We start from the raw sequence: 26,371 nt of genomic DNA, 5'->3' as shown, positions 1-26,371 counted from the left end.
TGTGGTTAATTAACGGATACCATGGTTTTCGCGGAGGAACGCATATAATACAAGAAATAATACCCGAACCGAGAGCGACAAAAAAGCGGCGGCGTAAATCGAAAGTTTTTACAATGCTTGGATCTGTAGTTCTCTGGTTTGTCTGTTCGAATTTTCTCAACCAGAGAGCTACAGTTCTGCAGCTAACCCTTATATGGAGTTTATGTCTCCCAATTGATTCGATACTCAAGAGCAGGTTCTACTACGAACACTTTCTTAAACGAGGCAAGCTATTGTCAAATACGTTGATGAAACAAGGACATCAACAGTTTCGTTTAAGGTGTAATAACCCTCTGTTCTAAATTTCTCCATTTTTTTTAAAATTCTGATCTTTGATTTTCATCAACAGCAATAGCATTAGATTCAAATGGGAAATAGTTTAAAGTATGAATCGTTGCTTACTTTTTCAGAAATGAATATTATGTCTTATGATATGAAGAAAATATGAGACAGTGAATAGAAAGATCAATAATCTATTACATGTATGTCAACAATTTTTAATTTGTATGTCAACAAAAAATATATGAAGTATATTTTAAAATAATGCATCATAATAAATCATACATATTAAATTCATATATCAGAAAACATAATGAAGCATTGCTTTTTAAATCAGAATATCACATTGTTATCTGTGCTTGTAAACAAAAATACATCTATCTATAAGAGTTGTCTTTCCATTTATAAGAGTTATCTTTCTTCAAAACATTTTTTAAAGAAAAAAATTTAAGGTATGTCACTCGTCAGCCTTTTAGAAAATTTCAGTCAGAACCTCTTACTTAAAAACTATTTATTACAATTCAATCTTTATAACATATTTAAATTAAACAATGTAAAATGTTCAACATTCAATTAAAAAACTGCTCAAAAATTCACAAAGAAGCAAGATTTATAAGGGACTATTTCTTGTGGCGGAACGATATTTAGCAGAAAATTCTGCAAATCTACACATTTATTAAATTAAATATCTTGGAACTTAAGCCTCACATACTTTTACTCAGAGAATATTTTCCGTTATGATACGCCTGGAATATTAAATATTGGTCTCAATTTATATTTTTATAATAAAATTTACACCTTCGGTCAACAAACATTGCCAAGAAATGAAGATATATTAAGGAAGTCGAGATAAAATTTACACAGTTTTTTGCCTGAAAATCGCATATTTTGACCAATATTTCAAAATTTACATCACTGACCCCAACTTTTTCTTTCATTATTTTAAACTACTCGATACTTTTGACCGATCAGTACTTAAGTCGTAAAAAATTTGATACAAGAAAATATTCTATTGCCTATTTAGATTTTTTATACCCCAAATATGAGACTTTTTTAGTGCAAAAAGGTCACACAATAATTTACGCGCATTAATTTGCATGATTTGTTCAATGATGAATATTATTCAAACTATTTTACGTAAAATAAGATTATGTTTATTGCCATGGTTACATCTTATAAAATATGATAACGGTTAAAGTGATTAACCAAAGAGTTACAATTTAGGTGCAAAAAGGTCAACTTAATTGTACCGTAGCTCAGTTAGATGCACACTGACCCCCCATTTTCTCTCCGATTTTGAGTCATACTATATGAGTACTTATCCAAAATATACTTCTCAAAAAATCCTTGATATAACAAATTTCACGAGTGACATACCTTAAAATTAATGAAAATTTCACATCTGGTGCATGATAAATTACTGTAGCATTTTAAAAATTGTTTATTAAAAAAATAGAAATATCTCAATTTTAGCAGTTTAAAAGAATTGAGAGCAAATGTTTTAGGTCACATATTAAGGTTACTATCAAAAGTACTGGGAAAAGAAAATAGAAGTCAATGTAACATAAATCAGACCTGAATGCATAGACTGCGTACTGGTCATAATTATTCAACTTTAATTAGACAATTCATTTGACAGCTTGGAATTATTGCTTGCGAAGTTGTCTCTCTTATCAGAGGGTTATTCCACCTTAAATTCAACAAATTCAATAGTCGATACAATGACCTTGTCAACAAATACAAACTAACATTAAGTCGAATGTTCACTGACGATTTTCATACAAATTGTTAGATTATTATTTTCTAACTGAATTGTCTACAGATTTTTCCGTTTACCCGATTATATGATACAGAGCACATGGCTGGTGTGACCGGTCGACAGGGGATGCATACTCCTTCATGGCATCTGATCCCACCTCTGATGTCTTCAGAGGTCCGTGTTTGCTCTGCTCCAAATTTGTATTGTTTTAATGGACTTTTGAGCTTGATTACTGTTCGTTATCGTCATATTTTATTATATGTTTTAAAAAGAAACAAAATTTCACGCTCACATAAAGTACAAGAGAATGGTTGAAATTAAATTCCCAGGATATCAAGTCTTATTTTGAATGTAAACAATAGATGGGAAAGATATATTATGTTTAGTATTTTGATACTTATACGTACAAATAGATTATATACGAGAGAAAAATATTTGCAGAAAAAATTCCTTGTCCATAGTCTGTGATCAACTTGTTCATGATGCACCTTAAAAACTCAGAGTGAAAAAAGACAGTACTCTGTTTGCTGTGTATTTTTAGCGACTTTCTTCCCCAAGTAAATTTGAATGGTGGTAGAAAAAAAAAATTTTATTAAATCTCGAATAATTCTATTTTTCTTTTTTCTTTTCTTTTTTTTTTTTTAGAGTCTATATATACAAAATCAAATAAATTTTATTGTAAATGTGATGAATTATAACAGTTTAAAAGTTTTATACAAGGCTTTACCTAGTAAATGATTAATTATGTATAGCAGTGACTTCTTCATATTCAAGTTTACTATTTATTATTTATTATATATTGTCATAACAAACCAACTTTATATTCGCGAGCAAGAAAATGTGATGCAAAAAAAGTGTGTGAATGTGTGTGTGTGTTGGGGGGGGGGGGGGGTTAATACGAGATTTTTTTGCCAATTCTACATTTGTATGTTTTCTTTTTTATATTCATTCCAACAATTTCGACATTTTTCAATTAATAAATAACAAATCTACACATCCTTTCATTATTTTCTTGTATTACAAAATAAAAAAGCTGTCTACAGAAATGTTAGTTTGTTGTCATTATGAGCACAAAGTTTAATTTTTAATATATAATTTCGACAAAACTTGACAAATGTTCATGCTTTATGCTTATCATAAATGCCTTTCGAAAAATATTTTACTTGGAGATGCTGAAAGCAATCAATATCAGTTCAAATTTCAGTCAGTATTTTATAAAAGTACTGTAGCCCTTTTCACAAAAAGTCTTATGACTAAGATCAAAATTTTATAACTCTAGTTTCTTTGTTGTTTATGATCTTTTTTTTTCTAAGGATTATTCACAATACATTCTTATACGTGTATTATAGAAAATAAGATTTTTTCATCTTCTGTAGCTTAGATATTTTTTTGGAAAATTGGAAAATGTTGGTCTTAGTCGTAAGATATTTTGTGAAAAGGTCCACTGTAGGTATACAATGTACGTCTTGAAAAAAAAAACTATTTAGCTGAAATATGGCTTTCTACGAGCCTGAGTCGTAGAATGTATTTATATACATGTTATGTACGATTCACTTTGAGGTACAAACTTTTATTGATAGTAACTGTTATATTTAAAGTTAACAGAATCGATGTACATAAAAAAATAAATAATCCTTAATATAGGTAGTTATAGACAAACTTGGTTTCTTTTGCTCAAATCAGCACGTACGCACGAAAAAAAATCCTCCCATCTGTTAAATAGACACAATCATTTTGACGTGATGTATCCTTACTAAGAAGAACCCTCATTAGGTCTGTATCGAGTCACAAAGACAGCATGGGCGGCCCGTCTCTGCTGTTAATTCCCCATTCAGAAGATTATTAAGAAAAACGATCACCCAGATTTAAACTGTCGACTTCAATAATACAGCCATCGTCATTTCTCTGTAGTGTTCCGGGTGGCACGTTGTTCGATGTAGATCCGATGGTGTCGGGTAGATTCGACAGTTCTGGAGAGAGATGAGCGATGACTTCCAGGAGTCTCTCAGAACCGTCAGGTACCTTTATACCGTGATGTGGGTGGAGTTAATTTTAGAGAGATAAAATCAATTATTGGAATCATTTACTACTCGAATTAATTAGGACAGCCCGAAAAGTTAAGCGCACCGGGCTTTTTCCCCAACAAACTAAATAAAGTGGTTATGGAATATCGGTCATTTCTAAAAACTATTCGAATCGTTTTATTGGCAAATGTAGTTAAGTACCCATTCTTGAACTGAAGCTGATCATGCAGTTTAAAACGACTTTTTAATTTAATAAAACTGTTATATAAAATAAATCCATTTTCTCTATTCAAAAAAAAAAACAAACAAAAAAACAAACAAACAAACAAACAAAACTGTATTAGTGTCCCTTTTGGAAATGGTCACATATGTTCACATGTCAGCTAGCGGTATGAAGGGGGGAGGGGGGTAGACTAGCGAGGGGGGAGTAAGTAATGGTGATTATTGTTCACAATACTTCATTGTCTTTGAACATATTTAAGGGGGGGGGGATAAAGGGCTGGTACCTTATATTGAAAATAAAATGAAATAAAACTCAGTATTTACGCCTTAATACTAATTTATATATTTCTCAACCCCCACCCCCAAAAAGTTGTTCATCGGTATTTAGAGGGTCCTTCGTCAATAAATATTCCGCGCCGGTGTTTTCTAACGTATCTCTAGAATGCTGAATGGATCATTATTGTCTTCATAGACATATCCCCGAATTTAGCCAAAATCCTCCCTCTCCCTGTCCGTCATCTAGAGCTTGTGCACAGCTGTGTGTTAGCGTGAAACGGGAAGGGAGAAAATGCGACAGAGCAGACCAGGGTTCGAACCAAGGCTCCTTTAACTCTAAACAGTTGCTATAAATCAGTTGAGCTATATGGACACCTGCAAACGAATCTGCTTGCTGCCACATTAAACTTGATGTTTTTACCCCAGATCGAAGACCTGCTGCCTAATTTGTTTTGTCCCTGGCAGAACTTTAACCTGCAAATCCAGGGTTGGTCAGGGGCACCAGGTGTAAGAGGAAGAGAGAAAATGCGACGGACTAGACCAGCCCCCCCCCCCCCCCTCCGACCTCAGACCACAGACACTTGTTTCTGTAATAATTTTGATTAACCCCTAGTATGTTATTATACCATAACGGTACCAGATAGCATTATTGTATTTTTTACAGAGACGAAGACTGACGGACCTGTGTTTTACCGTGCTTTACCAGTCTGCCAAATGAGATGTCTGACCACTGGCAAACGAATCTACCTGACTGCAACAACTTGAAAAATCGATGTAGCGTGTCATTTATTTCATTCCTTCTATTTATATCAAGTACTTTTTCCCTAGACATTTACCTTTTTTAATGCGAAAAAAAACCCTTTAGATCAACTAGATCGATGAGTCAAGAAAACTAAATTGAATTAGATCAATTTATTTAAACAACATTAAAGCATTTCATGGCTGAAATTGGCAGCTCTGATCAGGGACATATATAGGTCCCTGACATCTCACTATCTGTTCGGGTTCGACACTTTTCGTTTTGTAACAAATAATCCGAAATAAATTCTTTTGAATTCTTATTGACGCGTGCTAATTAGCGCAAAGATATTTTTCGTGTGATGCATGACAAATTTCTAACATTTCCTTTCGTATTTAATATATTACAACCATAAATAAACATAATTACTATGCACGTTATAAAAGAAATGAAACAAATATAAAGAAAAGTCGAAGCAGGGGTATTCTAAGAAACTCAGTTCTACATTTTCTTCTCTGCGTCTTTTAGTATGAACTTAATCTTGGTCAACGTGATGGCAGAGAAAACTCTACAGGATCTAGAGCGATTGACTGAGATTATCTTGGTAACAACATTGGTGAACATATTCTGTTTGGAATGAATGAAACTCTTGTCCTTTCCTATTTGTTCATGTGAAAATAAAGTTTGGTATTTGTGAAATCGCTAAATTATATCAGACACAAAGTTGTAAACACAGAGATATCCTGGGATAGAGATGGCAGAGAAAATTCTACAGGAACTTGAAAGCGCCTCACAGATAGCTCTGGTAAAAATATTTATTTGTACTTGTATATCTGATGAAGAGAGATGATAATGGGCATAACGGGTATATGGGTTAACCCGGTTTAACGAAATAGTCAAATTCTGGATTCCATAAATAATTTCATTCAAGAAGCTGAACACCATTAAATAGACATTATCCAGTTAAATCTCATAACAATGCACAGCACTGTTAAGACTACATTTCTGTGAAATCATGCCAAAATAACAATTCTCCATAATACCACAGGTTGTAAATAGCTTTTTTAACCTGAGGGGGCATTTGGGACCCTATTCTCTATTGAGAAGTTGATGGCTCGTTTTAATACTCCCCCTCAACTTCTCTATGAAAGGCCTAATAAAAGCAGTTCAGAAATTGACTAAATGAAGAACCAAACGGACCCCACTTTGATCAATGTTTTAGGTCTGATGTGATATCATAGACATAGTCTTGATGCACAGATGTTATTCTGCCATAGAAATGCGAATAACAATTCTTCTGACTTAAAACATGTTTTTAATGATAGAACACTTACTTGCAATATCTGTGTCGCCGGATTCATTTATTCATTCAAAACTGCGTTTGAACCCCGGTTGACCTCTAAAAAAAGTCTAAAACTATTCCTCCGGATAACTATTTAACACTGGAACATTTAATCCAATTTATCCGGAGAAAAAGTTTTAGACTTTTTTAGAGATCAACCGGGTTAAAATGCAGTTTTGAATGAATAAACAAATCCGGTGACACAGATATCGCAAGTAAGTGTTCTACCGTGATAAATGCTTTTAAGTCAGCACAATGGGTATTTTTAATCGCATTTCCATTGCAAAACAACATATGTGCATCCAAAATATGTCTTTGATAATGTATCAATCCGAAAACATCGATCGAAGTGGGACCCGGTTTGGTTCTTCATTTAGTCAATTTCTGAACTGCTTTTATTAGGCCTTTCGTAGAGAAGTCGAGGGGGAGTATTAAAATGAGCCATCAACTTTTTAATAGAGAATAGTGGGACCCTAACTTTACAAAGTTAAATACAAACCCACACTGATATTATGGGAGCCATGATTTCTGTCCAACAAGTAATAAAAATTTCTTGATCTTTTCCTATAATAATCTCTGAGAAGTTTTCTTTGCTTTCCACAGTCTTTCATTTATCTGTGGATTTCAATACCACTTGTATTAAATTCCACATTTTCTTTCATTTTTAGACCCCACTTACTTATAACACTTCTGTGATTCAGGGTAAACAAAACATTCTGTAGGAAGGAAATAGTAAAAACAAAAGTGCATTTAATAGTAGAAGCAATCCTTTTTTACTTACAATAGATTATTTTCAGATTCTATCTGTGGGCGACCAACTTTTACACTCTTGAGTATGTTATCACTGACATGGAAAGAATTTTTTCGGGTAACTTACTCAAAAGTTGATTGCCCACAGACAGAATCTGAAAGCAAGACAATACAAACCAAAAAAGCAATTTAAGAAATAAAAAAAGGTAAGGAAATACTGATGTGTGGGTTAGGAAGGTTTGTTCCCCCTGGCCAGATAGCTCAGTAGAGCATCTGCCAAGAGTCGAGACTTCAAATCCTGGTCTTGTCTCTCTCTCACTTTTTTAACCTTCCTGTTGTATTTGGCATTGCCCTGGAAGTGACAGGTGAATGACTTCCCAGGGAAGAGTCTGGGTTGGTGTCCTAGGGGGTAAAGACATTTAAGGAGGGAGAAATTTGTCAGTCAGGCAGATTCATTTGCCGGTGGCCAGATAGCTCAGGCCATCTTTAAAAAATTGTTTGGTTGCCCTCTCCTGACCGACTGGCTAAAAATGACCCAACTCAAAACTTTTTTTAACCTCTAGGAAACAATAATTTTTTTCCTTTTATTTCCTGAATTTTCTCATTTTGTCAATACGTTTGTTGAATTTTTTTCTGCGAAAAAAAAATTTCACACCTACCTACCAACCCAGTTTTTTAACCCTGAGTCGGGAGAGGGCAAGCAAACATTATTTTAAAGATGGCCTTAGTCAGAGCACTTGTATAGAGTGCAGGGGACCAGGTTTGAATTCTTTCCTGAAACATTCGATTAAAAATATTTGTATACTCATTAGTCTAAGACTAAAAAAAGCTGAATTTTTGTGCAGTGATATTTTTTAAAATTAATTTTTGTCAAGTTACAGTGGCAATTTTATGTTATATTGCCAAAAATATTTTGAAATGAAGGTAAGCATAAGATAAAAAAAATTGATTTCTTTCTTTATGCAGGCACCACCTGATATTGTGACATCAGAACAGCGCCACGCTGCCGAGGCTGTTATTCTTGAATTCCGTAAAACCAAGCTTCCCTACAACCTATGCAAGTTCATCCTAGGTCTGTTGATATCACATATACTGGTGTTATTAGGGCCCCGCTCTGCGGGTGCCCTATAGTGATCAGTCTGTCCGTCTGTCCGTCCGAGATCTCTTGTCCGGAGCATATCTTCTCTCTCCTTGGCCCAATCTGGTTCATACATCACCCACAGAGTGTCTTTGGGTAAAGGGTGTGCAGTGACCTTGAACCATGTTTCTAGGTCTAAGGTTAAGGTCATAGCAGAATTATATGAAAAGTCCTTGTCCAGAGCATAACTTCTCTTCCCTTGGTCCAATGTGGCTCATACTTCACTCACTGAGTGCCACTTGTCAGTGGATGTGCAGTGACCTTGAACGAAGTTTCTAGGTCAAGGGTCAATTTCAAAAATAGCCTCTCTGTTTTAAATCTTTGTTCGGTGCATAATTTCTTTCCCTTAAGTCCAGTCAGCCTCAAACCTTACCAATTAACTTAGGGTATGGATCATTTGTGATTTTCCTTCCATATTTCTGATAGAAGATATGCAACAATTTTCATAGAGGATATGCAGCATTCGTGATTTTTGTGCCTTTTTTGATGGAAGGTGTTGAGCACTCGTGATTTTCGTGCCATTTTTTTATTATAACGAGGATAACATAGAAGTTCTTTAAACTCAAACAACACGTCCCTTTATAGTACACAAAGGTTCCTCTTCAAAATAAACTCTTTTCAGCTACCTTACATTTCCATGTTCATTGCTGAAAGCGGGGCCTTTGAGATGGCCACCATCTCAATGACATCTAGTTCCAAATTTGTGTTGTCTATTGTTTTATTATTTTTCATATTGATCAAGGTCCTTTTAAATGGATATATGTAGGATGTATTAATATTTAATGGATGTTGAAATTTGTTACCATATCATTATGAGCTATTTCAAAAATGAAAGCTAGTAGCATTATTGTTACTTGATATTAAGTAAACTGTTGCACAGCCCAGTCAATAACAATCACTTACAATGCTGTAATATAAGCTATTTCATATATAGACAAATTATAGATAATATAAATGTATATAGACTTTATCATGGAAATTTGATATATACATGTATATAGAATATGTTGCAGAAACATGAAATTAAGTCTTACACATGATATCTTCATATTATAAATTTTTTGATAGACTGGACAACCATAAGTATTTCAAAACATGTCGTTATTTTACATTAAACAGTACTGTTGTATTAAACAGTAACCTTGTATTAAACAGTACTTCTGTATTCTTTTTAAAACAGAGAACAGTAAGTGTGACTATGTCTTGTTCCAAGCAGCTACAACCATCAAAGAGAGTGTGATCAGAGAATGGACACTGCTGGAAGCCATGGATATAGAATCACTTAGATCATTTCTTCTTAGATTTATCACACAACATATCACGTAAGTAACTCTGTGGTGAGATAGCTTGGTATGGACGTAAGCCAAAGAAACCAATTATATGTCTTAGAAATACTATAAATTTATTGTATTTAGCATGTACAATATTTGGCAGAAATTGATTTATTAATAAGTTAGCATAGAATTGATTTAGCAATTTCTGAATGTGCTAGATAAATATATATATATGTAAAGACGTTTAGCTGTGTACTTGATTTAGCTGATGCTGCTTTCTCCCAAAAGTGATAAAAAGCATACACAACCAAATGTAATACGTTTACAGTATTTTCAGTGTTTTATACGAAGTTTTCACACATACACTAAATTTCATAGTAAAGCACTATTTCAATCCTTTGTGAACCAAGTTTTGCATTGTTAGTAATTGACCAATTGACATAGATATATTTGAATGAATATGATTTTTTTATTTTAAGGTTGAAGAGCTATGTGAGAGAACAGATACTACAGACTGTTGCCGTTATTCTGAAGCGAGGAGAGGTGGATGTTAAAGGGGCAAGCAGAGACAACATGTTCCAGGACATTACCAATCTAGTCAGCAGTGGAAATGTTACTATGGTAGATAAGATGCACAATCTAGTAAATGTGCATTTGTAAAATGATTGGATATGACTAAACATGCTAAATGTAAATTAGTAGGGTGAAACAATACACCTCCTTCAGGAAACGATACGTACCATATAATTTTGTCTTGGTACAGTTATTTTTGATACAATAAATTTTGATAGCAGAAAACGAATTCAACTTTGCTATATGTTTTGGTTTACTAAGTCCAGTCACTTAATCTAAGTGCAAATTGACTATAAGAAATTGATTACAATGAATTGACTGTTAAAAATTATTATACAAACTATCAGTCCTCAAAAATTTATGTTTTACAGTTTAATATGCTGAGTAGCATATTATAACCTATGCCAATTCTGACAAAATAAAGATTCCAACCAAAAAATGGAGATTTTGTACCGTGTATCAAACCGAGAAAAAATACTTCATTGAATTTATATAGCAGTGAAACATTTCTTCCCTATGAATCAACATTGATTATACCTATGTTAAATCTTATTTCAGCAACTAGTGGCTTGTTCTATGTTGACGGCTCTTCTCAATGAGTTTTCTAGTTCCAGCAGAACCAGCAATGTGGGATTTACCTGGGAATTTCATTCTAAGTGCAAGAAGGCGTTTGAGGTCACTAGCAACATTCTTTTAAAAAATTATTGGAATCATGGAATATTTAAGTCAACTGTTTTCATTAAGTTATCTCCCTTTGGACTCCAAAATCTAAGTTATCCTCTTGTCATAAAATTTTTCAATCATTTTTGTGAAAAAGAATTGAAGACAGATATTAGTTTGTTGTATTACAGGAGAATGACTTGAAGAGAGTGTTTCTGTTTGCCCTGCAAGTTTTGTATGAGATTGAGAGACAACCTAGTCCTTTGAGTCGTGAGACAACAGCCGTATTGAACCGTCTCCTATCAATCACAGATAGTGTTCTATGCTGGGAGTTCACTCCAAAGCTCAGTAAGTTTTGTCAAACCGAAAACAAGGTCTGATCACTGTGTAAGAGAATTCCCGTAATAAATAAAAGTGAAAAAAAATTCTTTAAAAAGAAAAAAAATTATATACTATATGAAAAAGTACAAGCAATTTGTACAGGTAACATTTTTTATACATTAATTTTACAGGTTATAGGCGGCATGTCGGGTCCTTTGAAATGAATGAAAATGTATCACTTAAACCGGACGAGTCCTGGAGAACCACATTACTGGACAAAAACATGCTGCAGTTGTTCTTTAATGTAAGCACATTAATGCAATTACACATCATTTCATTAGTTATGGCTGATATAATGACTTTTCTATGTTGATGTTTTTGACCTTGATTTTTGCAATTTGTGTAATGATTCATTGAGAAAAGATGTTCATTGTATTAATTATTTTGTTTCAGATCCACAAAAAAGTCCGTCATAACTCAGATATGTCCCATCATTCCATAACCTGTCTATCTCAGCTGGCCTCACTTAATGGGATCATTTTCCCAGATGACAAGGCTCGACTGGAATACCTTACAGCATACATCAGTGGCTTTCTAGAGCTCTTGTCCTGGTAAACATAAAGAAGGAACTTTTATTTTAACGTCCCCCCACTTTAAGACATTAACTCTAAAGCTGTGTATTTTACTACTCTATTTATTTTGAATTTCTGTAGCATAATGAAATTGAATTCTCACAATTTTTTGCATATAAAATGTCTTTCCAACAATGGTTTGTGAGTCTTTCATTAGAAGTTTAATAAGAGATACCATTATACACAATATGACAGTGAGTTATCTCTCTTGATTTTGTTATTTTTAGTATTGACCTACAGGATTATGAAAACCTGGGTGTGGCCAGTACCTTTAAGAACCTCATTCTGATGTTTCCCATTTCCCTCCTGGAGGCCCTCCCACGGGAACTACTGACCTCCTTCATCAATCACATGACCCGCCTCACATGTGATGTCGGGAAAAACGCTGCTATGGAGGAGGCGGTAAGATGTTTATGTATCTGTACAGGTGTGATTTAGAAAAAATCAAAATGTGTGACATGCTTAGATAGATATAATGCATGTTGTGTTCTGATATTAAGCTGTTTTTAATCAGTAGTCTTTCTGTTATTAGAGGTAAAATATAATAAATCTTTGCTGCGGGTACTGTACTAAGTATTTTACTTTTAGTTACCACCGGTACATATTTCGACCATTAGTTTTAAAAAATATCAGGCAGGTTTGTCACTGGATGAAAAAATAATGGCAAAAGTTTAAGACGATGCATTTTTTTAATGTAAAAAAAATGCTTTTGGATTCTATAAAGGATCTGACTTTACTTAGAAATTTGAAAAATTAAGAAAATGAAAAATATTTGCATTTACACAAAAGAGACACAATAGAAATAAGGGTAAATGGTTTATAATGTTACTGTAACTGCATTATATGCATTACACTAATTACAGCTGCACAAGGATGACACAATCTACATGGAGGCCTATGAGAAGATGCTGGAGACCTGGATGGACCTGGTCACTAACATGAAGGACCTCCCTATGGAAGTATTGTACCCCCAGTCCCAGGAAGTCTTCAACATCTACGTACAGTGTCACATCAGTGCCCCAGAGGGAACCAGAATACAGGTGTGTCAAATTTTATCACAGTAATCAGGTCACTCACAAAGTACAGTCAAACCTCGTTATCTCGAAAACTCAATTGGGCCAAGAAAAAAATTTGAGATATCAAGGGGTTCAAGGTTCAAGAGGGTTCAAGATATCGAGGGTAAAATACTTAACAAATCCAGGGTTAGGACTTCCAAATCACTTCAACATATCTCTGGTATTCTAGATGTCCATGTTTGAGATACCCAAGTTTTACTGTAGTTTGTACCCGACATGTTCACTTCTTCAGCGAATGTCATTGATTGTGATGATGTAGGAATCCACTAAACCATAATCAAATTTTTGTTTATGAAATTGAAACATTTGATATAAGTGCATTTGCATACTGTATACAGGGTTGCATTGACCCATGTTATTTTCGCCCTTTCACACTTGCAAAAATTTTGCCTTGCTCTAAATTCACCAAGACATAGTTATGTTTAAGACATAATGCTGTTTTCTTTGAATTTGCCGTGTTTTAAATTTGCTCATTCCCAAAGAGAGGGAAAGGGGCAAAAATAATATGGGAGTAAAAATCTTCCTGTGTACAGTATTTAGATTTAGTAGAATGTATTGTATATGTGAGCATGATTCTATGGAAAGAACAAACTGTTTATAACAGAATGGGATGGATGCTTACACTGATGCTGATGAAGTCGATGAGATCGAAGAGGATGACAGAGAGAGATTTGCTGATCAGCTGTCTAGTATAGGAATTCTGGGAAGGCTTGCACCAGAACATTGTGTTCCACTACTAGCAAAGTAAGTAAAGTTATAAGTACTATGCACTTGTCTCAGACATCAATATATTGATACCAGGGATCTGTCAAAGTGAGTCATGGTTCAAACTTTATTATTAATTACTTTCAACTTTGATATCATTAACTCTTAGACATCATAAAGTTTTTAACAGCCCTGTTCTCCTTTTAGATTTGGGGGTTCAATCTCTTCACAAATTGAGTCTCAACTAAATAGTTATTCTGATTGCAAGGAATTACTGAGCAGGTGGCATTTGTATAGCAGCAGTTTATGTATCGGACAGTCCCTGTGTTAATAGTGTGTACAGTTTGCTTATGTAATGGTTTGGGCTGTAGATATTGGCCTGGGTAGCGCAGTGGTTAGAGCACCTGACTAGTGATGTAGGGGTCCCAGGTTCAATTCCCGGTCCAGCCATACATTTTCTCCTTTCCTGTTACACTTATACCAATGAAGAAAATGTTCAAGAAATCTGCTTTATTTTCAGAATCCTTGAGAACAGGGTCAGTAGATTACATGGACACCTCCATAGGTTACAACAGCAGTCAGCCGCCACCCAGAACTGTCTTCTAGATGCCTCCCATCTCAACTCGCTGTATGAGGATCTACACTGGATTGTTCTTATCTCGAGTGAGTTTGTTACCAAGGAGAGTTTTAATAACTTTTTCTGCATAGTTTAAACATACAAATGTATGGTCAGGTCAAGCACAGAAATCTAATGTTAATATAAAGTCCATATGACAGATTCTTGTCAAATTTTCTTGCTTATTGCTTATGAGATAAAAAATTGGCAACAATTCAGAAGTAGAAAGGAAAGAAAGAAGGAACAATATGTTGACTAAGATTATTGGCAATTATATGTTTTTGAACACTCTTACCATTTAAGATATGATATTTTGTTTACAGCCCATGTATTGACGGAGGAGTGTGAAGGAGAAACTCCCATGATTCCCTCTGATATTATGGAGTACTCGATTTGCCAAACCAAGAAAACAGATCTGTCCACCACAATGAAGGTATTGGCTTCCCCTGGTCAGTCTATTGAGAGCATTCCAGGGAGTGACATCTCCACAGATCCAGTGATTAGGTAAGGCTACTCTTTGGTTGTGAATATTTTTTTTCAATGTAAAGTTGAATCATTTAATTTCTATAAAATAATTGATTCTGATTGGATAAAAAATTCTTTTGATAACTGCATCAATAGAATTTGGAGTTCACTTGCTCTTAACAGCCGGAACTACTTTGGCTGTCTTTACATGTATATTTCCCGCTTCCAGAAGTTCATGAAGGAACAATTAAATACTTTTTCTCTCTAATAGATATTTTCCTGAATTTTGAAACTTGTCCGTTACGTTCCTGACTTATTTTCTACTTTTGTTTCTTTTTGAATTATCCCCCTTTGCTAAACAAATTGGATCGTCTGCATGACAACAATACAGTAATGGGAAAGAAGGAAAGAAATCAGCATACCTATGTTAATTTTTTGTCTTTGAGATAACTGGTATGAACAATAGAACTGTGAAGAAATGTTTTTATGCTATCAAAGCGGGGAGATGCCGTTAATCTGTTATTTCTTAGGAATCGAATGATCGAGAAAAACGACATTGCATGAATGAGGACGGAATTCTTTCAGTGTTAAACAGTAGGCAACAGACTCTTTCAGATTTTACAGCATGGACAGGTTGTGATACATATTTATATGTTCAGTTTGATATTCAGATGAAGAGATGTGCAATTGAAATCTAAAATTTCTGTGACCTATAGAAAGAGTTGTTAGGATATCTGAGTAGCATCCCTTTAAATACGAACCTAGATAGCTTACCGGGGAAAATATACCCATTGGGATATAGCAAAAAATTAATAACACAACAGGTAAGTTTTTTGTGTTAAAGAACTGTTAATTATTGTTAGAAAAGGTTGGTAGTGACACGACAATATTTGAGAACGTTGTTTCTTCGTTAGGCCTATAGCTTAGCCATTTTGAATTTCAGCAACATTGTTGTGATATATTCCTACGCACTGTTTTTGATGCGTAAATTTAATAGTAAACTGAAGGAAAGTTTCATTTTATTATTTTGAAATCATAATTAAATGATAAGAAATGAAAGTAATATTTTTTTCTTTGACCGACGTATCAAAGAAAAAATTTGGAAGAAAACGTTTTCATCAATGCGCTACGTGCATTGATGACGTTTTCCGTCCAATTTTTTCTTTGATACGTCGGTCAAAGAAAAAAATATAACATTCATTTCTTAAGGAAAATTACTTAGAGATTTCATGGATATATCATGTCATAGAATTTCTAACTCAGCAATATCTTTTCAGCTAATTGTTTTTAAAGTATGTCTCCTTGAAGAGAACTTTTGATTGCATTTATATTTATTCTCCTTATATATTAAAATTATTTTCCATGAGAATTATCATTGGTATATCCCCAGGTTGATATCGGCAGTATTCCGCTTGTGTGAGGTGGAGAAACAAGCCATTAATGCCAAAATGAGTCATGTCCTTAGTCCCCAGGTAGGAAGTTCTGTCATGTGTTTCCTCAGGAGGTGGGCCAGGGCTTATCTACTGCCAGACGAGACCTACTACACAAATGTGAGTACTTTTAAGATCATTAAAAAAAACTCATTTGATAAAAAGAAAGCATGCTATTCTTCAATTACCTACTTTGAGAATATCAATTCAGATTTCAGAATTTTTTGTCAGCAAATAGTTTTCTGGGAGTGTTGTATGACAGCATAAGATTTGACTGAATATATACTTAAATGTACGTGTACATGTTAGGTTTTTATCCATTTTACGGAGTTTTCCTCTGCTAATCATTATTTTCATTGATAGGTAAGCCCTGCCTTGTTTTCAGCCTTTGGGAGGGACACAGATGGTGCTCAATGGACTGTGTCATTTTTGTTGGACAAGATAATCTCCAACATAGCTATCTGGACAGCAGAAGAGGCGTTAGTGGAGGACACACTTCAGTTCCTTGTGTCATTAGTAGAACAACGACAAAAGTAAGAGTTGTGTCTTACTGGATATATTACATTATGACGTTGTCAAGAGCAGTACAACTCTCTAAGCCAGTAAATCCTCTTTATTCGCCATGAAATCCTGAAAATACATGATTTGATAAACTGCGAATGAATGCAGTAGTCAAGTGTAGGGTACTGATGATGATTCTGTTTGGTATCATATTGCAGAAATTAAATCAGAACTGTGATAATAATTTGATTATGCATTGATTTCAGAGCTAGATATCTAACAAAATGTGAACTCTTATGGAACATTGCCAAACAAGAAGCCAATCACCAGCCTCCTCTTAGTCTGCTGCCATCTAAACCCAGACGTAGTTTGTTAAAAGCTCTAGTATTGGCTGGATCTGGAGTAGAAGAAGACACTCTTAGGGAAGGCTACTGGAATTGTGTAAGTTGACTTCTCAGGATAAATAATAGATGACATCATGTTGAAATATTGCACACAGTGCCCTACCACCATAAATATTTATCCAGATTTTTTTTTAAACAGAAATATAGATTATCTCTCAGTTTTTTGACTTGGTTAATGATTAAGATATCAGTTGGATATTTTATAGTAAGATGACATGACTTTACAGGTTCTGAAGTCCCTTCATGACAGATTTCACCACCTCTTATCTCAGGAAAATTTCGCCAGGGTGGCCCAAGTAGTAGGTGTGAAAACAGCCTTGATCACTATGTTGGAGTCCCTGTGTGGGGTTGCTGAAGGGACTCGTATTGACAATCTACAACGACTTTTCACATTTTTCTTACCCATCTTGCAGGAGTGTGTCAGAATTCTAGGTATGTCTGACATAAAACTTAGGATTTAGGATTAAGTCACCTCATTGGTACAGTTACAGTGTCGTTGATGAAAAATGATGTTAGAGTCGAGTCATTTGGGGGGATTCAGTTTAAGGATTGGTAGTTTAGGGAGGGGCAGTATTTATGGGTACTAAGCTCTTTATTTATTTTACAGATACATATCACAACTGTGAGGATGTAGTGCCTTTAGTGATTGAGTTGTTCAATGAAGTTGTCAACAAACAGCTGTGTTATCTAGGGGAGGTAAGCAGTACTGTCTCAATTAGACAGTATTTTATTTCTTTGTATCTGCATTTTCAAAAATTCTGACAATGTTTCTAGAAATGATTTACACAAAAATCCCTATGTTGCTACTTTTCATTATTTATGTCTTTCAGTCTGACTCCAGAAAACTGTATGAGTTGTGTTTGACAGCAATACAAATGTATTCCAAACACAATGCAGGTAAGCAAATGACCCTCATAATAATGTAAGAATATTATATTCTTAAATTTTAAGTTATTTACTCGTAGTAAAAATTCAATCAAAGCAAATTTTAAAGTCTCTAGTTTTAATTTCATCATGAAACAAGATACAGATTAATCTTAATTGAATTGTTCTTGTGTATATTTGTAGGTCGTCGTACTGTGAGCGATGAGGAAGAAGAAGATAGGTACAATGATATTCTCCTTACAATGGAACTATTGACCAACCTTCTGTCCAAAGACTTCATCGACTTCAGTGACCCAGGTCTGTATACCTCAAAAAAAGTGATCAAAAATTTCTAGCAAGGGCAAGAGACATGTAGTTTAGCTTAATATTAATGATCAGTTAAATTTTGGGCAGACGTGTTCAATAAGAGCTGGGATTAAGACACAGCTTGAAAATGAAGTCAATGAGATTTATGAGTTAAACACAGTTTCAATGAATCAAATCTGTGTACAGATGTTGACATTTAACTTGAGTGTACATTAAACATAATACTGAACAACTAGTGATATACAAAGAATAAATACTGCATCTTCAACTTTGTATTTTAATGTACAGTGAAACTTGTCTAATCCTGATGTTGTAAAATTCGAAATCTTGTCTAATACGGTGTAAACTTTAAGTCTTTTTCAGTAAAATGTTGTCTAATCCGGAATGTTGTCTAATATGGCCAATTTCTTTGGAACAAGTGGTGTCCGGATTAGACAAGTTTTACTGTATTTATTTTCCTTATTTAGCAGAGGAAGTGTTCCCTCAGAACGGAGAACAAGTCTCAGCAGCAGACGTCGTGTTGTTTGGTCTGAACACAATCATTCCATTGATGAATGAGGATTTACTAGCAGTATGTGTCATGTTTTAACAACATCAAAAAGAAAAAAATTACAAAACTGTTTTTACTGAAATATTGAAGTTTCCATTTCAAACAGTTATATGATATTCTAAACATTCTTAAAAAAAAAAAAACTCTAAATTTCCTCCTATTTAACTGCCCATCATTTGAATTTTTGTGTATCTTAGTTTCCAGCTTTATAAAATAAGTACATGTATTTTAAACTGTTGTGCCCTTCTTTCAAATTCTTGTGGTTTTTTGCAGTTCCCGACTCTGTGTGCACAGTATTTTAAACTGGTGACCTTCCTAGCTGAGATTCACCCTGATAAGTTTTCCTCCCTACCAGAGAACCTGTTAAACAGTCTGATGGCCTCAGTAGAATTAGGACTGTCAAGGTGACAAAACTGAAAGCTGTCTGATTTATTATTCATACTTACGTTCAGAAACTCAAAAGTTGTATCTTGATTGTTAACTTGAGAGTATTATTGATTAAAATATATTCAGTTTTGGAGGAGTCTGAGAGTAAAATCAAACCTGCTGCAGCCCCATCTGCCTGCAGAGGCAATGTTTCTATTTGTATTCTCTTGCTATCCATCTACAGTATAATGACTGGTTCAAAGACTCTGTTCTATATATATATATATATCGTAGAAAATCTTACTTATAAGCTGCATGTTTGGAATCAGTATTGATTTGGAATGTTTGTAATATTTTATGCAAACATTTACAATGTTAACTTGTAATTTGTCCTATTTATTTGCTTTATTCAAATTAATCTGAAGTCAAAATGAGTTGTTGTTGTTGTTACAGGTTGTTTGGTTAAATTACATCAAAACTTTATCTCTTAAAAAAGTTAGAGAATAGGAATTTATCTAGAGTGTTTAATACTCTATATAAATGATAAAATTGTACTTACATTTGAATTTGCAGGTATTCTTCAGAATAATTAATTTAGTTTCCATTTTATTCTTTAGATATGGCTCAGACATCAGTAGAATGAGTTTAGAGATCATCACATCTTTAGCATCTCATGTGTTTCAAACCAACCAATCAGAATCCATCTTAAATTCTCACCTGGCAAACTTTCTCAAAGTGAGTATATGACATAAATCAAAAAAGCTTAACATTTTTCTGTTTTATCCACTCAAATTCATGTTACAATACTGTACGTACCTGTATATTGGGACAATTAGAGAATTGTCACTGGTACTTTTAACAGGCATAAAGAAAAGGAAAGGCATACAATGTAAGATTGAATGGCAGTATTTATAAAACAATGCAACTGTATGAAATATAAACAAGTTTATGTTCAATTCATAATTTCTTAAAACTATACTCGCTCACAAATTTACTTCAGATAGAGTGCTGCCTTCCATAAAACAATGTCTGATCATTATCATGCTTTGTAAATGAAGTACATAGCGTGTAGAATTGTTAATATACATGTAGTTGTAAATCAGGCATTCAGTATAATGTATTATCTTGCACAATTTCTATAAAACATGGCATACTTGCTGCAATCTAACAAGGCTAGAATGTATTGGATGTTAAGAATTATCAAGAAGATGTACATGTATGTATTTTGTGTTTTATCTGTTCAAATAATTATTATTATTGTTTGTTTTTTTTTTTTTGGAAAAGCTTATATCACATTTGTTTTGGTGATTTTGTGTCTTAAATATAGGTACATTTGAACTTCAGTGCCTCTGAACATAGATATCTCGAATACCATAGATATATCAAAAGTCAAATTGGAGTCCTAACTCCTAATTACTTTTTCTAAATTTTATGTCTGTATTATGTATTTATCTTAATTTCTCAAACCCATGGATAGCTCCAAGGTTTTTTTCATCCTACCAAGTTAGAGATAACAAGATGTGACTGAACATGTACTTTAAAAGCCCCCCCCCCCCCCACTCTATTTAATCTGTCACTCTTGCTGACAGTATAAAATGTAAGCTAAGAATTGATGGATGACATGAAAACTGGAAAGCATATATTAAATTCCACCTTGCATTCAGAAATATCAAAGGGATTCCAAACTTTTATTTATTTAGTTCCCTGCAGCTTGCTGAAAGAGTCGTATACTTTTGTTTAATTATGTTTTTCCTTGTTCTGTTTACAGCAAGTGTTTAACATGCTGCTGTTGGAGACGTTTAACATGGAGTTACTAGAGGTGTCCAGCACCGCTCTTTTTTGTCTGATCTGTTGTCATCAGGTAAAAGAGGTTTTCTATTTAATAGATAATGTCTTGTGTTTAAAAACCTCATATAGGCAGACTTAAAAATATCTAACCAAAATTCATGAAAATGTAGGAAATTAAAATGTGTTTTTTCAGTTCAGCATTGCCCTATGGTGTCTTTGTAATCTTTAGTGGAAATTAAGATCCTGAATAGGGCTACATCTGGAGCCAAAATAATTTTTGTAACTTTTCATTAAAACTGATTTTTGATTTTTATGTCAAATTAAAGACCAGATAAACTTTTATCCTTTTTATCTTTAAAAAATACTACATTTTTCAGTCAATACTTGAAGAAAAATTAGTTGATGAACTGAATTAACATTAAAATACCTAATATTGCTGGATCAAACTGGATTGAAGAACAGTATACATATATGATGAACCTCTCTACATTAGCAAGACATCAATAAAATATAGGATTAAATTTTGCTTGTATATACATTTACATGTATGGTACTTAAGAAACAAAACTTTTTCAATGATGAAATTGCTAGCTTCTGTTCAAGGCTTTATTCTTAAAGTAAGCTTTGCCAAACAGATGATGTAGAAACTAGAATTAAATGATTCTTAAAATTACGCTCTTCTTAGTGTACAAACTACAGACATTATCTTCTGTGACTTTTCTAACAGGATGGATACCGTGAACTTGTGAATCAGCTGTTACAGCATCAGACTGACCCTCAGTACCGAGAGCGACTCCTGGAGGCATTCACCAACCTCACCCCACCTTCCCTCAATATGACCATCAATAGAACCAGCAAAATAGCCTTCATGAGCAACTTTGGCAATTTCCTCATCAATGTGAGAGGATTCCTCTGTGTTAAATAACAAGTCATCATAGATTCTTTATCCAATACTTTAGTTACAGGCTGTAAATCTGCAGTGATACAAGAATACAGGAAAACCTCCTCTTTCCTATTATGTTTGGTAGTCAAGGCATAAATGTTTTTAGGGACCTAAGTGGTGTGATCAGGTTTTCATCTAATCAACTGCAAAGCATCATGGGTGCAGGCATTTGTTCCAATCATGGAGCATGGTCATGCAACTGTTATGTTATCCCAGTATTTCATTCAGGCATTTTTACCCATCTTGATGATGTCTTTCAATGATCAAGTATACACCAGATTTTTTTTGTATCATGAAAAATTTTTATCTCTTAAATGTTGTTGTGAAATGATGCTTACCATGACCTATCTATACATTTTATAAACAACCAATATGACCCAAGAACTATGCATTCTAAAGTGCTACATATCAAATGGTGCAAAATCTTCTTAAGAAGTTGAAACCAAATTTCAACATCGACTGTTTTATTTACGGTACAGTTTGATATAAACATACAAGGGGATATTCTTTGCACAGTCACTCTTTGTATCATTTATTTGCAATTCTTTTGTGTTCAAGAAATTTATATTAAGACTCAAAGGATTGGACGGAGCACTAGAAACAGTGCACAGGTCCAGTCATGTATTACAATATTCACTAGCTCTTACTTCAAAGTTTATTCCTTAAAAATGAGATTTATCTTTATTAAACCTATAAACATATTCTGTTTATTTTACTTGTATGCTGTAAAATTATTTAATTTTCTGGTCTTAAGTTTGTAATCTATTTATGAATTCTCTTGAGCTCAAGGTTCAATTGAGCTTTTCTGATGAATGTTTGTCTGGCTTTTGTTATCCTATTTTCATCTCCCTCTAGTACCACTGGGTCAATTCTCCCTCGAGTACATATACCTATGGGTCGATTCTCCCTCTGGTACCACTGGGTCAATTCTCCCTCTAGTACCACTGGGTCAGTTCTCCCTCAAGTACCACTGGGTCAATTCTCCCTCTAGTACCACTGGGTCAATTCTCCCTCTAGTACCACTGGGTCAGTTCTCCCTCAAGTACCACTGGGTCAATTCTCCCTCTAGTACCACTGGGTCAATTCTTCCTCTAGTACCACTGGGTCAGTTCTCCCTCTAGTACCACTGGGTCAATTCTCCCTCTAGTACCACTGGGTCAATTCTCCCTCTAGTACCACTGGGTCAGTTCTCCCTCTAGTACCACTGGGTCAGTTCTCCCTCTAGTACCACTGGGTCAATTCCAACCATACTTTCTCTAAAGCATTTTTGGAATAAGGGAAATTAAATCTGTTCACATGAAGGACTGATTTCTCAAAGGAAAGATAATCAATAAATGGTAAAAGTACACTAGTAAGTGATGGTCTAAAAAGGATTTCTCAAAAACAGCAAAATGTGAAAACTTTCCAAATGGTGTAGACTCAAATTTGGACAATTCATGGCATTCAGACTCAGGTAGGGCCATATTGAGCAGGTTGACTTTTTTCAGAAAAATATGTAGGAAAATTTATAAAATTCTGTTTCTAAAAGACAGCAGAACCAAATTTATTTATATTTATATGGAAACATCCTCGAGTAGTTCAACTTCAAATCTTTTAAAATTCTTGCCCTGCATGGCTAGAGTGGGGCAAATTTAGGGCTCAATGTTTTTTTATGAATTGATTTTGATCTCTACAGTTAATAGTTTTATTAATCTACACATTCTTTGATCAGAAAGGCAAAGGTTTCTCAGGTGAGTGTAGTGGCCAAAGGGCTTCTTGCTTTTTAGAAATGTGTCACTTTTTTTACAATTCCATTAGGCATAGCTTAAACTATTTTAAGTTGAAATTATCATTTCTATGTCTACAAGACTTCTTAGTTGAATTACATACAGAGATTTTAAGCTGATTATCACTGTACACAAAAAGTAGAAAATGGCATTCTTCCCCAGTGTATTTTTTGCATGAAGATCAAATGTAATATACATATATAAAATCATTTACCTACATATATAGTTGTTTTGTTATGTATTGCTTTCTAAGGAGTACTTCAGTAGGCTTATATAATATTTAGTGAACTATTGCTATCTTTCCCACCTTTGTTCGTTTGTAAATTTTTTAGCATTTTCAGTGTCTTGTGAGAAATGACTGAATCAATTATTATTTTGATACTGAATATCCACAAAAATATGACGGGTTGCTCAAGTCCATGGAGGTTATATTTCTTTGGACAGTCAGTAACAGACCTAATAATTGTTTTGTTTTATCTAGGACCAATAACTTTTTTAAAAAGAACCTACCGAGTTCAATTACATTTAAATGATTTTCTCGTTTGTGCAAATCTTCACACATTATCTTAATTGCTGTTTACTGAAAAGGGTGCTTCTCTGAATGTAAACGCAGCATTGCCAAATCGGTGAAGACGTAATGAATTTGTTGGTTTAAGAAGCAAATATAGTGCATGCATGATATTTTTTTCTCTTTAAACCTGGTTGACATAACGTTGCTGTATCCGCGATGTTGTCGCCCAAATTTTGCTACTCACTAGAACTACTGAAGGCAAGCAACTTGCAAGTTTGATTCGCAATTCAGCTTGAAATTAACCTATCCGCGAAGAATAAATTTCGCAACCCAGAAAAATTTCCACATATAAATGAACGTTATTTCGCAAAAGTCGTGAAACGCTAGTATATTTCTTGTGCGCGAATTAAAAGTTGGTTAACAATAGCATCTATAGATAAGATGGAGCAAAAACATTGGTATTTCATATTGAATGAAACAAAGTAAAATTGATTTCTGAAATTTGACCAGTAGAAGTACAAAATATATGATCTTTTAATCAAAAATATTGAATGGTCAACCAAAGTGTTCTTTTATTTGATTTTCTCTCATGTCAAGTTATTCAACAGTAATAGGAGGGGTCCAGTATTTTTTTGAAATACAGAAAACATTGCATTCATAACGAAACAGCATATTCACGCTTTAGTGACACGTGTATATATAACCATTATCAGAACTCTGACAACAGAAAATGTTGGTGTAAAAGATAATCTATTAGATGAATGCTATGGGATTTGATCTCTGTTCAGATAAGAAGTAAGCGATGCTTGACATGCTACATCCGTAAAAAAACAAGGTGGGATACGGACAGGTGATTAAATTAGGTCAGGCATCTTTGTCTACGTGTTACTTGTCCAACTCACAGTCAGGAATCGATTATATATCAATTCCTGATAATGCTCTTCATTAAAAACACCATACTAAACACATCCTGAGATACAGATCAACTGAGACTGTATGGAATACCTACCCCCTTTACTGCTTACTGATAATGGCTTGTTGTGATGTACCTATTCAGTGAGAGACCCTTTGTGCCAGGTTTTATGAATATGCTGTTAAAAACGTCACGAAAAAGAACTTTCAGCCCCCGGCCTAATTGTTTGCCATGCTTAGGAGAATTCCACTTAATTGTTTGTTGCAGTAGGTTTGTCAGTTTCCCGGAATTATCCATTGATGATGTGACGTTATTTAGTTGGGTTATGATAAATGGTTAGCAAACAATTGTCGACACCTGTCTTCATTAACTGATTGGAAAAAACAGGGGGTTTTTTGTATACAGATTTACCTATAGATGTGGTTTTCAAGGCAGTGGTAAAGTCAAATTTTATAATTATTTACATACTATAAAATACGTAGACTTTTAAAACTTTTTCTTAACATCATATTATCTTAAAATTTGGAAGACATATTTGAACAATGAATCTGAATAATTCAAAAGAATTTAATTATATCGTAATTCGATTATATCATGATACATGTATATATTGAAATATATTAAAATTATTTGAAATTGAAACTGCGAAAATACGGGTAGTTATTCACAAACAATGCACTATATTATGTTAATAGTCATATCTCTAGTAAATGGGGCTAAAACGAAACAAAATTTAAACATTCAATTTGGTATAATATCACCTCACATGCAAAATTGTGAGATAAAAATCAACAGAAAAAGACATTCTCACTGAATGTTGATCAGGAATAATCACAAAAATTTCTTACTTCTTATATCACTTAATTCCTTCCAGGTATGTTATTAGATCGATTTTGTCTTCAATTCTTTATTAATGAAAGCCAGTAACGAGCTATGTTACAGATCTATTTTCATTAAATGCGTGCAATAATTGACAGATCAGTTTATCCAAGACTTAAGCACGTTATCTTCAATAAGAATCAAGAGATTCTGTTCATTTATTTGTAGCTGGCGGACAGGTTATCCGATTGAAAAAAAATCTCTTCCTAGCTTAGTATCAGCAAAAGCCCCTTCTGGTA

The 26,371-nt window shown here is 33.9% G+C and overlaps 1 protein-coding gene across 1 annotated transcript; it reads left to right on the top strand.

Moving 5' to 3' along the window:
* The first annotated feature begins 5,889 nt into the window (after positions 1-5,889).
* LOC133185379 (exportin-4-like) lies at positions 5,890-24,073 on the top strand. The gene is made up of 25 exons (XM_061320542.1): positions 5,890-6,143; positions 8,397-8,502; positions 9,749-9,890; positions 10,322-10,463; positions 10,974-11,090; positions 11,267-11,423; positions 11,588-11,700; positions 11,850-12,007; positions 12,256-12,430; positions 12,892-13,068; positions 13,709-13,848; positions 14,330-14,472; positions 14,749-14,929; positions 16,281-16,440; positions 16,684-16,853; positions 17,088-17,262; positions 17,453-17,657; positions 17,833-17,921; positions 18,056-18,122; positions 18,294-18,407; positions 18,884-18,987; positions 19,240-19,370; positions 19,950-20,067; positions 21,101-21,193; positions 21,848-24,073. Exons 1-25 carry the CDS (start codon positions 6,093-6,095, stop codon positions 22,043-22,045), a joined length of 3,426 nt encoding a protein of 1,141 aa, XP_061176526.1. The 5' UTR covers positions 5,890-6,092; the 3' UTR covers positions 22,046-24,073.
* The last annotated feature ends 2,298 nt before the right edge of the window (positions 24,074-26,371 follow it).

The sequence above is a fragment of the Saccostrea echinata genome, unplaced genomic scaffold (assembly GCF_033153115.1).
Source record: "Saccostrea echinata isolate AGI-Se365-2 ecotype Australia unplaced genomic scaffold, CSIRO_AGI_Sech_v1 ptg000012l, whole genome shotgun sequence".
Classification (NCBI taxonomy): domain Eukaryota; kingdom Metazoa; phylum Mollusca; class Bivalvia; order Ostreida; family Ostreidae; genus Saccostrea; species Saccostrea echinata.
This window is presented reverse-complemented; position numbering and strand designations above follow the sequence as displayed.

Bases quoted from the DNA above. Each gene is read 5' to 3' on its own strand.
- LOC133185379 (XM_061320542.1), top strand. From the start codon at position 6,093: ATGGCAGAGAAAATTCTACAGGAACTTGAAAGCGCCTCACAGATAGCT. The intron at 11,424-11,587 runs GTAAGTTTTGTC...TTAATTTTACAG, and splicing joins GGAGTTCACTCCAAAGCTCA to GTTATAGGCGGCATGTCGGG. The intron at 12,431-12,891 runs GTAAGATGTTTA...CACTAATTACAG, and splicing joins ACGCTGCTATGGAGGAGGCG to CTGCACAAGGATGACACAAT.